This window comes from Aplysia californica, unplaced genomic scaffold (genome assembly GCF_000002075.1).
Source record: "Aplysia californica isolate F4 #8 unplaced genomic scaffold, AplCal3.0 scaffold00739, whole genome shotgun sequence".
Lineage (NCBI taxonomy): Eukaryota > Metazoa > Mollusca > Gastropoda > Aplysiida > Aplysiidae > Aplysia > Aplysia californica.
In genome coordinates, this window is record NW_004798009.1 from 363,612 (window position 1) to 374,767 (window position 11,156).

Sequence of the window (11,156 nt, forward strand, 5' to 3'; positions counted from 1 at the left end):
AGAGAGAGAGAGAGAGAGAGAGAGAGATAAGAGAAGAGAACACAGCGCTTTAAAGGAAAACAAAGCGTCAGAGTGTCGAAGAAAAAACGAGGAAAGAAGATACTTGAGGGTTATCGAGGGTCAGAAATAGGGGTTGGGGACGGTAGAAATCAATTCCGGAAAGATTTCCAAAAAGGTTTCCCTCGCACAGAAATAGCAGCTCGTATGTCAGTTGTGAGCTGTTCTATCAGTTCCCGCGCAGCGTTTTTCTTGGGCCCCAAATTAAATTGGAAAAAGAACTCAAGAATTACAAATACTGTTATATCGTTGAAGGAGAAAGGTCGCCTCCTGGAAGTTCGAAAGACAAGGTCGGGATTTTGTAGGTTAATGGATTGACTGTTAACGTTAAAGTTCCTTCCGAAATATAGATTACTTTACTTGTGAGCTGCTTCGACCCCGGTTGTAAGGGTTAACCCGAGCTGAGCGTGATGCAGCATCCAAGCAGAACGATGGACGTACTCCATGAAATTAACTTCTGAAATGGGAATCTCCCTCACGTCTTGGGCGTGCATTAACTAGCAGACTGATCTTTAAACCAAATACCCAGATTTTGAAAGCTGAAAATCATTAATAATGACTTTTTAAAAATAGTTAGAATTCCTCATAGTTTTTGCATTGCCTTTACAGAATACTTTTGCTTTCTTTTACATCTCTCCAAACTAACAGCTAGTGTTGAGTTGTTGCAGAGAAAATGGTCCCTTCTGACATGGGGTGGGGTGAGGTTGAGTGGTTAAATGTCGTATTCGAAGCACATAAATGATTAACACTATCAAGATTAAAATTTGTAAAGCAAGCCCAGCCAATATTAGTGTCTAAAATGGGTCAGATATGACTGCCATTTTTAAAATGAAAATTACCCTAACATTAGTAACATGCAACCAAGAACAGCTAACGGATAGAAAAGCTATTCCTCAATTAAAGCACCCCCCCCATTTTGCCCTTAGGCTACACAGGGGCGCATTATGAAAATTCGTTCATGCATTTTAACAAACAACGGAAAAAGTAGTCATTAAAAGAAACAAATTTTTTTTAACTCTCTAAAAAGAAAGGGAAACTTTTAAATGATAGACACGCTTGAAAGACTAACAATATTGTAATGTGCTTTGCACAAACATTATTTGACACAGAGACCTTAATGATTCCAAAACTATGCACTCAAATCCCAGTCCTTATTCCTTCCTCCACGGCCTGGTCTCATTTTCCCACACGCTGAGTTGTATGGGCCAATACCTTCAACCCCAAAAGACATGAAGAGCGAACACCATTCACTCGTGTGCACAATATTTATACACTCACACAGAAAAGCACACGCATAGAAAAACAGATCCACAAATACAATTACACATGTAAAATTAGACACACACAACCACACACAATACCCCCCCCCCCCTTTCACTAACAATCACGGAATGCACACACATACATACATACATAAACATATACAAACACTTACACAATTCTACAGGTGGTTGGTTGGCGGGTGTTTGGTGTGGTTTGCTTCGTCTTTCCTATTTCAAATATTGATCATCCTAATCTCTCCTCCTTCTAGTTTGTGTATGTTACTTTCTTGCAACACATCTATTCTTCGGCACTTATACGACCTTACTGTGTTGCAAGTGCCGTGAAACACTAAGACTTACGAAAACCGATCTAAATATAATTAAAAGCACGGCTCACGGACGTGTGTATTTTTAGTTATACTCGTAATGTTCCGTCTTTAGATACACCACGGCAGTCAGTTGCTGACAGCCAGAAAAAATAGATTTTGTTATCCAAACTGATTTTTCGATTTTGGACTATTTAAGTTGAGCAATATATGCCTTATAGATTGGAAATATTTTCAAGAGTCTAAAACATCTATAAAGTGCTCACATATTATTACGCCATGTTTGTGAACTTTTTATTGAAATAGACCAGTGTGAATTCGGTTGTTGTTTTTTTCAATTTTTCTCAAAACTATATTTTTTTCTCGGTGTGTGTGTGTCTGTGTGTGTGTGTGTGTGTGTGATGTGTGTGTGTGTTGTGTGTTTATCTGTGAGTTTGAGTGTGCTTCTGGTGTGTCACTGAATGCTGTCTTAACGTTACGTTTCGTTATCAAATCCTACACATTTTGCTGCTAAGTAACAATAACAGGTATTCACATAAAGCCAGAAATACTGTGGTACCTTCAAGTGTGTGAATATAAACAAATAGATTTGCGTAACAAAACTCGGGTTTCCATTAAATTAAGAACAGGAATTTTTATTTTTACTGTATTAAAGTTGAGCAATATATCTGTATTGTAAACAATGTTGTATACTACGATCCAGATTCAGCTACTTTTTAAAAATAGTTAGAAGCATGTGGAATGTGAATCTAAATACCCTTTTTCTTCTATTTTTGTGGTCTGTCATTTTCTTCAGTTAGCTAAAAGAGATCACACGCTGAGTTGTAAGTATGCTCTCTTAGACTTAACTGTCAATTCTTTCCACTTTTGCTGCTAAATAACTTCCAGGTTCATTCTTCAGAGGGTTCCAAATTGGTTCATGTTTTTCGTCCTTTCCTGAATATTTACTTTGAGTACGATGTCCTGGAACTGAAATCAAATCCTCCTGTTTCGAAAATACTTCATTACCATCCGGTTGGGCGTTACATGTTTACACGAACAACAAAACCGTTGCTTGGTTTTTAAAAATCTAATTACATCACATATTAGAACGTGGTTGGAGTGTGTTGCTACTTCTTTTCTTCTCCTTTCGTGTTCACCCTGTGTTTCTCCCCTTTTTTGCATTAAACGCCGTCGATATTTTCCACTTCATTGAAATACAATACTGGTTCATACAGGTTCTGGCATTAGAGCAAATAGGGCTTTTTAGGAGATTGACCAAGGGACTGAGACGTAAAGTAATTAAAATAATATCAAAGGAATAAACAAAAAAAAGCAACAAAATAACATCAACAAGCAAACAAAGAACAAACCTTTATCTCGCCAAAAATATATAGCGTTGAATAATGATACTCTTCATGTAGACAATGTCATAGAGTAAAGGTCTTGTCACAACTAACAAAATACTGTAGAAAATTGGGAGGATAAGTCGTTCATTAGACCAATAATTATCTGTTACCGAAAAATTAAATAAACATTGGCCGATGGCTGATGTATTGGAGACTTAATCGAGAAATCAAGCGAGGCTAATACTTTTTGTGTCTCCTATTCAGATTTTAGAGACGTGAACAGGACTTTGAATCCCATGGAAATTTTGCCGCCTCGTCGAATTAAACTTGTGCGTACAAAATCTTTAGAATAATTATCTCAGTTAAAAGCCCATTTAGTCTTCGGAATCACAGTATCAAAATGAGAGATGTGCCTTGTTAAGAACCAGTATTTAATCAATATTTAAATTTTAAGCAAATATGTCTTTTTTGTTTAAAATTGTATCAATGGGGGACGCTTAGTCATATCAAGACCATAAGGCGATATTCATTGACCACCGGCGTAGGAATAAATTATGAAATGACGTCATCTGTTCGTGTTCCAAGGAAGAGGTATCTTCCCAATTCCCAATTCCCAATCGAAAGCAAAGTGAACGATAGAGTGGAACATGTAAACAGAATAAGCGGCTTGATAGAGTTGACATTTCACATTTTAGACGAATCTGATTCGATTTATCGCTGCGGGTAAACCGGGGCTCCATACTCACAGACAGAATTACGCTAAAAGCTCAGTAACCAAAAGTAAAGTCAAATCGATCTACAAGCTCCAAACATACCTTTGATCTGTGAATGTCTCCATCGTCCGTTTCCCCAACTCCAAGCAATTTCCGAGTCTTCAAACGGCTGTGGAGATCGCCGCTACTGTGTTTCCTGTTGAAACAACAAGAGATAAGTCATAGTGATGTGTTGACTCTAACACTTGGTGGGTAGAGGTTTAAGGGGCAAACAGGTGCAAATTATAACGATGTGTTTAGTGCATACACCGGATTATCTTCTCACGAGACTTGAATTCGCGATTTTGGCGATCTTTTAGAGGAATTCGAGAAATCAAGCCGTTCCCGAAATAAGGAAAAGGGCGCTAGTGCACTGGAACACATGAGACTGGGCGACTCAGATCGGGAATTCTAAATTTTGGTTTAAAAAAGCAACCCCCCCCCTTCCCCCGAAAAAAGAGGGCGCTGAAAAACACATCTGTGCAAGCCTACAGGCTTACATTCCTTTTACTCTTAACTGGTAGTGCTTTGAAAGTCTGTTGAACAGAAACAAAGTTTTGAAGAAGGGTGGATGCTTCGTTTTCATGTTGGCGTACGTTCTTTGAAAAACACACCGCGGACTTAAAAATGGTTGTTGAATTTTAGGCATGCTGAAAAAGTGCCCATTTTGTTTTTGTTTTCTTCTTCTTCTTCTTTTTTTTGGGGGGTGGGTACGGATGGGTGTGGAGGTTGAGGATGTAGTTGTTGGAGAACGGGGTTGGGGTGGTGAGATGGCTAGTTGGAGAGGGTTTGTGGAAATGCTTTTTTAGAGGAAGAAACGTACCAAGAAAGCAAAAGTGCTTTCGTTATTTTGCGCATGTACCAACAGTTATCTTTTCTATAGTTATTCTCACAGAAATTTCGATTTTATATTGAGCACTGGTCTTTGTGGCAAACTGTATAATATAGTTGCTATTTCTTAAAATACAAATGACTGTTAATTTACAAATGCGCTTTTACTATGTATTTTTAGATGATTCAACCATCCCGACTTGCAAAGTAAAACAAAGCCGTGCTATGAACTAACGTGAAAACAACCGAATTGTGTCCTGATCATATTATATATAATTGCGTGCGACGTAACACTAAATCGAACTGAAACATTAACCAACTATATCTGACACAGCTCATGAACAGGCCCTGGTTTAATACATGCATAACTCATCATGGCCCAGCTTTTCGAAGTAAAAATACTTCAGGAAAAGAAAACACGACGAGTCCCTGAGAAAAGATGTGAAAGACAAAATCAGGGTTTGAAAAAGTGGACCAACGCGATTTCGACACTTAAAGCAATATTTACATCGCTATCACAGAGAACAATATTTGATTGCTTTGTAAATACAAGGAATGAAATCAATGTTGCTGTTTGCAAATCGTTAACGTGTTCGCCCATTGCTGTAAAGGGACAAGCTCACATGCAAGCGTAACATGAAAAGAGAGCGAGTCAGAGATCCCCTGATGAAGTGGTTGAGTTTTTCAGTATAGTCACGTTCTTTCTGTGGCACGACAGTTTAGCTGTCAACATTGTAAAACACATAGGGAGAACAAGATTCAATCAAAACTGGGCCTGCAATCAGAGATTCCGTTGCGTAAAAAAAATAATCCACTATTATATGAAATAAAAATAGACAAGAATCAATCTAGATTACAAAAGCATAAAGACATGTTATAAAAATATGTGGACAATGCGTGTGCGTGTGTGTGAGTGAGTGAGTGTGTGTGTGTGTGTGTGTGTGTGTGTGTGTGTGTGTGTGTGTGTGTGTGTGTGTGTGTGTGTGTTTGTGTGTGCGCGCGTACGTGTATGTAGGTGGAGTCAAAACTTGGACGTTGAAAGTTGAAATCAGACTATTAAGTCTGTCAAGGTTCGTCATTCCCTATTGTGACCAAGGTCTTGAATGAGGACTGAATGGGTCCACATGATTTTATCTTTGAGCGTCATCTTGCTGGAACAAAGCGTTTGTCAAATTTTCGGGACGGAGAAATCCGTATGTGTCCGACTGTTGGTCGATTTCTATCGACCTTTTTCTCTTAGAAACATTCTCCCTCCATTAATTTTTTAAAAACAAATAAAACGTCCTACGGTGACTTTTACTTAACAATGTTTTTCTACGTCAAGAATAAGTTAAGGTATTTGGTAGAAAGAGCATGAGTATTCAACTTTAGAAGCGACCAAACTTTGGAGGTCATTTTCTCGCTAATTTCACCAGTTACAGCAGATAACCCCTGGCTTCTTAAATCGCTCATGTCTTTACTTCTATGCAAGATTGATCAATATAGCTTTCGAGGAATTGCCATTTTTTTGGTTAGTGTTTTACAGTGCTCACAATCGCATAAGGTCACAATATGAGCGCAAGGGACACATTAAACATTTATAGTTGGTAGGAAATTTTGAATTTTCCCCGGGTGACGGCTAAAGCCTGGTCTTTCAGATTTCAGACCACTAAGGGTGCAACTTGCACACGGAACTTCCAAAAATTTTCGCCCTTGTCCGAGAAGACTAGGTGCTAGATCTTATCTGCCATAAGATCAGGGGTGTGGCTGAAAGACAGCAGTAAGAAAAGCCAAAGAGTAGCAGTGGAAATGCTACAGAAAGAACCAGGAGCTCAGAAGAGGGAGCAAAGGAGGTGAGGGGGTGGGGGCAAAATTTGAAGGCACAAAGCAGACGACAGAACATTGTTAGAAAGATGGAAAGAAGGTAAAAGGAGAATATTTTAGACTAGAAAATTGTCCGTTGCTGTCCGGATAGGAACCCAGGTTTTATTGAATGAGAGGTGAACACTGTGACTTCTCGACCACGGGAGCCCACGAAAAATAAACAAGTTTTAATGCAATATCAATAACTCCATATTATGTCCAGAAACAGGCTAGCGTCTGATTCCACTGCATCATTACACAATTGCATTAAAGGACTTTGAACTTCAGTTGTGATTCGCAAGAAAAAAGTTCCTATAAAGACACACTTTATTCTTGTTCCTTAACACACCACTTTTCTAATCATCTTCGGTTCAAGGCAATTATAAGAAATTACAAAGAGAAATTATAAGGTGATGAATCATAACAAGTTGATGGAAAATTCGTTTTTCGAGTCTTACAGGTTTTTTTCTCGTAAAAATAAAAGCAAAAATACAGTGCTTCCTGTTTTTCTGTCTTGACATGTCATCAGAACCTTCTTGACTGGACAGATCTAGCAACTCCCTCTGGCGCATGTATCAAAGACACTTTCAATTGAAATTTGAGACAAAAAACTTTTATTCGAATAAGAATTCGGATAATGTAATCTAAATTAAAGTATTTTTATAATACTTAAATATTTTTATACGGGGTATAAAACACGTTTAGAAGGAAAAAAAGGAGAACAAAATTGACAAAACAAGGTTTGGCACAGCTATTCAAAAAATACATTTTTAAGGTGACATTCTGCGCATCAGTAGAATAATTTTTCCGATGGAGCTCTCTTGAGAGCACAATGTTTCCAGGAAATGTTATCGAAACTAACAGTGAGATTTTTACACCAAGTCAAAATAATATGTCTGTAAAGTTCATTAACTGTACAGAGAAGGGGCAAGTACAATATTATCCATCTATCTGTCTGTCTGTCTGTCTATCTATCTATCTATCTATCTATCTATCTATCTATCTATCTATCTATCTATCTGTCTATCTACCTATCTGTCTGTCTGTCTGTCTGTCTGTCTGTCTGTCTGTTTGTCTGTCTGTTTGTCTGTCTGTCAGTCTGTCTATATATATCTATGTCATAATATATTCGTTTTACCAGTTCGTCAATAAAAAATCGTGTCGTTTCCACAAAATGAAAGTATTTTCGTGCTCGAAAAGAGTAAGGCAGACCGTCAGAAAAAAACAGAGAGAAGAAGAACAAGTAGGAGCCACAAACTGCGCCCTCCATCCACTTTCAATGCCCCCATATTGTATCCTATAACTGAGGGAGATCTGAGACTTAGAGACTGATCGTGCACGTGATTGCACTTTATTTTCAGACACTACCTGAAACAGACTGGATGCCATTGCACAGTGATGCCAAGAGAGAAGCCCTTAAGCTGAATTGAACTTTTGAAAGTGGCGGATTTTTCTATACCAGCCTCTATAGGTCTCATTGGCCATAGGAAAAACCACAAGTCATCTTAACCTTTGATTCTTATAATTGGCTTGAGAAATATTCTCCACTAAGGTTGCATTGATTATCGTTAGACATAGGCGGATGAACTATTATTACTATTCTTCTTCTTCTTCTTCTTCTTCTTCTTCTTCTTCTTCTTCTTCTTATTATTAATATTATTATTATTATTATTATTATTATTATTATTATTATTATTATTATTATTATTATTATTATGAGAAGGATTACGAACAATTTCTAAATATAACGCGTATTTTGACAAGTCAAAGAGAGACATCCACGTTTGATGGAGTTTTACAGTATGCTAAACACTGAACTTTGATTTCAACATTATTCTGTCGTGTTTCACGATAATATCATGTCCTCAATCATATGGATGACGGGAGAATACTAAAACACTCCGTAAATGGAATAGATCTATATCATAATATGCAAAACAGAGCACTCTGACGCAATTCCAGTTCACCTTGAAGTTCACATTGAAGTACACCCTTTGACTTTATCTGGAATCAAATAAAGGGCAAGTTTGGGCGCTTTTGATTATAGCAGGCCTGGGGGGGGGGGGTGGTGCCCGTCATTTGCAAGCTCATCTGCGCGCTAGAACGGCACATGTTTTTATAGAGAGCAAAGAGCGGCGGCAATGACAGTGCCCTGTCTAGGATAGTATGATTAAAATATAATATTATGATCAACTGTCAACCCCAGAATGAAATAGGAAAGGGGGAACAACTGGCTGACAGAAGAGGAAGAACAGATACCAACTAAAATACTAAAGTACTTGAAAGAGGGCCACGATCACAGCAGAGATAAGCTTTTAACCAGGAAACGGAATGGGCAGAAGACTGCAGTTAACGTAAGAAAGAGACAAAAATTAGTCACGCAATCATGTTTTTCTTTATATATATATATATATATATATATATATATATATATATATGGATATATATATATATATACGTGTATTTGATAATTCAGGCGGCGGACTTCCGACCCTGCCTGTCAGTGTCAACCAGGATTGAGTGGGAGGGATATAACACCCAAACCAGAGAGAACGAGATACTCGATAAAAACTATTCTCCTCACTCACGAATCGAAATGGATATCCGGCGTGCAACAGCAAAGTGTCAAACCGCTGTACCTCAGACGTCGGTACACAATTCATGAGAAGGAATAATACAAAAAAACAAAAAAAAAACAAAACAAAAAACAACAACCCAAAACAAACAAAACAAAGAAATCCAAAAAAGGCAATTAACGCACCATTGCAGGTAAAGTAGAATGATAAGACACAGTGCAGACGGTTGATGAACTCCTTGTACTTGCTGTCACTGGCATTGTCTGGCAGGCACGAGCCCAATTAGCGAAATACGTCACCCACCAAGGGACGTACAATGTGATCAATACAGTGAGAAATAGTGTGTTTGTTATGATGGAACAATTTCTACACCTCACTTGTCAGGTTTCCATATTCTGGGGAGGGCACACTAGTATAAATAGGAATTAACAGCACCTTTTGGAAGACTAACTAGCAGACAAAAGAAGCATAGTGAGATTAAGACATTGTGGACAAGATGGCATAAGAGAAATATTTATTGTGCTATTTTCTTCACCATTTGAAACACACATACTTTAGTTATCTAGAATTGAACACGCAAATTTAACATACTTGGACTCACATTCAAAGACTCAAAAGTGCCAATACACACTCATGCTCGGACTCATTAGAATAAAAAATAGTCATGTCAGTGACGGTGAACCGGCTTTTGTGGAGTAACAATTAGACGCTTTACTTTCGAAAGCAAGCATCCTGAGTTTGATTCCTGAGCAAGGAGAAATATTTATCTTGTATATCTGTCTTTCTGATCGGATGCTGCGCTCCTCTTAGCCCAGCTTGACCCTGTCATCTCCTAAACATCCTACGTTGTTTCGATGGGAGTGTAAAACACATAATATTACACTGTTTTTAAAGCGTTTTCGGGGAGCCATTACCTCAGCAACAGCTTTAGAAACTGGTTCACCATGTTGGGTGGCTCCTTCTGCTGGGAGGAAACAGCTTCCTCACTCATCTTATCCTTGTTCAATCCTTCCTTCTGCTCGTCCTCTGCCAACATGGTTATATCGAATCCAATCCAATCCACCAGTACACTCTCAACACTGCTGCATACAATGTCCAGCACCAGCCAATGAATTCAGTGTAAGCTAAATAATAGACTCGTCCATTTAGGTTTAATCCGTCAGTGAACTGCAGTGTGTTCTCATCATCACTCCATCGCTTAGTTTTAGTGAGAGTTTTACGGCACTTGCAACCCAATCAAGTCATAAAAATGTTAAAGTCATCTTTAATACCTTTGACAATTGGAATGGTTTATTTCTCTTTAACTTGCACATACACTGTGCCCACACACCAGATATTCGAAGCTGTCTCCAGCTGAGAAAGATTTGAAGATATCTGGATTTGATAACCAGGAATAGGAACAACTCAACACATTTAGAACAGTATTTGCACCAAACTTATAATCTACAAATTACTCACAAGTAAAAAACTAGCTGGAACATTTTTTTATAGTCTATTGTTAGTAATATTTGGTTGTTTTTTACCCCTTTCACTTCAAACCGTTCGTGCTTTTCCAGCTTACTAATCATTATGACAAAAGACAGTATTATATTTTTACTTCTGTCCTACATAGACAACAAAGACACATTGAGACGCTAACGTCTTGTTTCAACAATTATTTTCTGTCATCACGTAGTCTTAACCTCCAATTAATGTTGGTTGGCGTAAGCACATTTCCATACAGGGGAAAAAATCAATGCTTTTCTGAAATCGATTTTAGTCAAGTAATTTCTTTCCTCTGCACACAACGTTCTGCTTCTGTAACATCTCGGTGCTTTTCTTATAGCCCACTCTAAAATATTAGAGTTATGTCTTTTACCCTCAGTTCTTCTGTGTGTCGCAGAAACAAAAATAAAATCGATCCCAAACCAGATGCACTGACACTTGTAATCCCAGAAAAGTTCCAAATGTGTAAAACGACAGTTTGTTACGACTTCTTAGAAGTCTTCAAATGTCAGAGAAGCGTTCTAAGAACTGCACTGCAGCTGTATTGAGTAGTTATTATTCGGTTCCTACTTGCCAGACACAGCCCTACTTGGATCTCAAACGTTAGAGTTTTCCAAGACGAAGCGGATGGTTCATTTTTCAGACGATTATAAAATAAAGCAAGGATTCACCCCCACTCCCCCCCCAAAAAAAAACA

At 38.1% G+C, this 11,156-nt stretch overlaps 1 protein-coding gene across 2 annotated transcripts in view; it reads right to left on the reverse strand.

Moving 5' to 3' along the window:
• The window catches only part of LOC101845429 (tumor protein p53-inducible protein 11-like), a 40,058-nt gene that overhangs the window by 17,422 nt on the left and 11,480 nt on the right, over positions 1-11,156 (reverse strand). The window contains exons 2-3 of one of the 2 annotated variants that reach the window (XM_035972555.1): positions 9,889-10,348; positions 3,789-3,882 (exon numbers count right to left, since the gene is read on the reverse strand). In XM_035972555.1, coding sequence (XP_035828448.1) covers positions 3,789-3,882; positions 9,889-10,010 — 216 coding nt within the window. In that variant the 5' untranslated portion in view covers positions 10,011-10,348. Of the gene's footprint in view, positions 1-3,788; positions 3,883-9,888; positions 10,366-11,156 lie in introns of those variants that run through there. The other variant, XM_005108974.3, reaches the window with a different exon arrangement.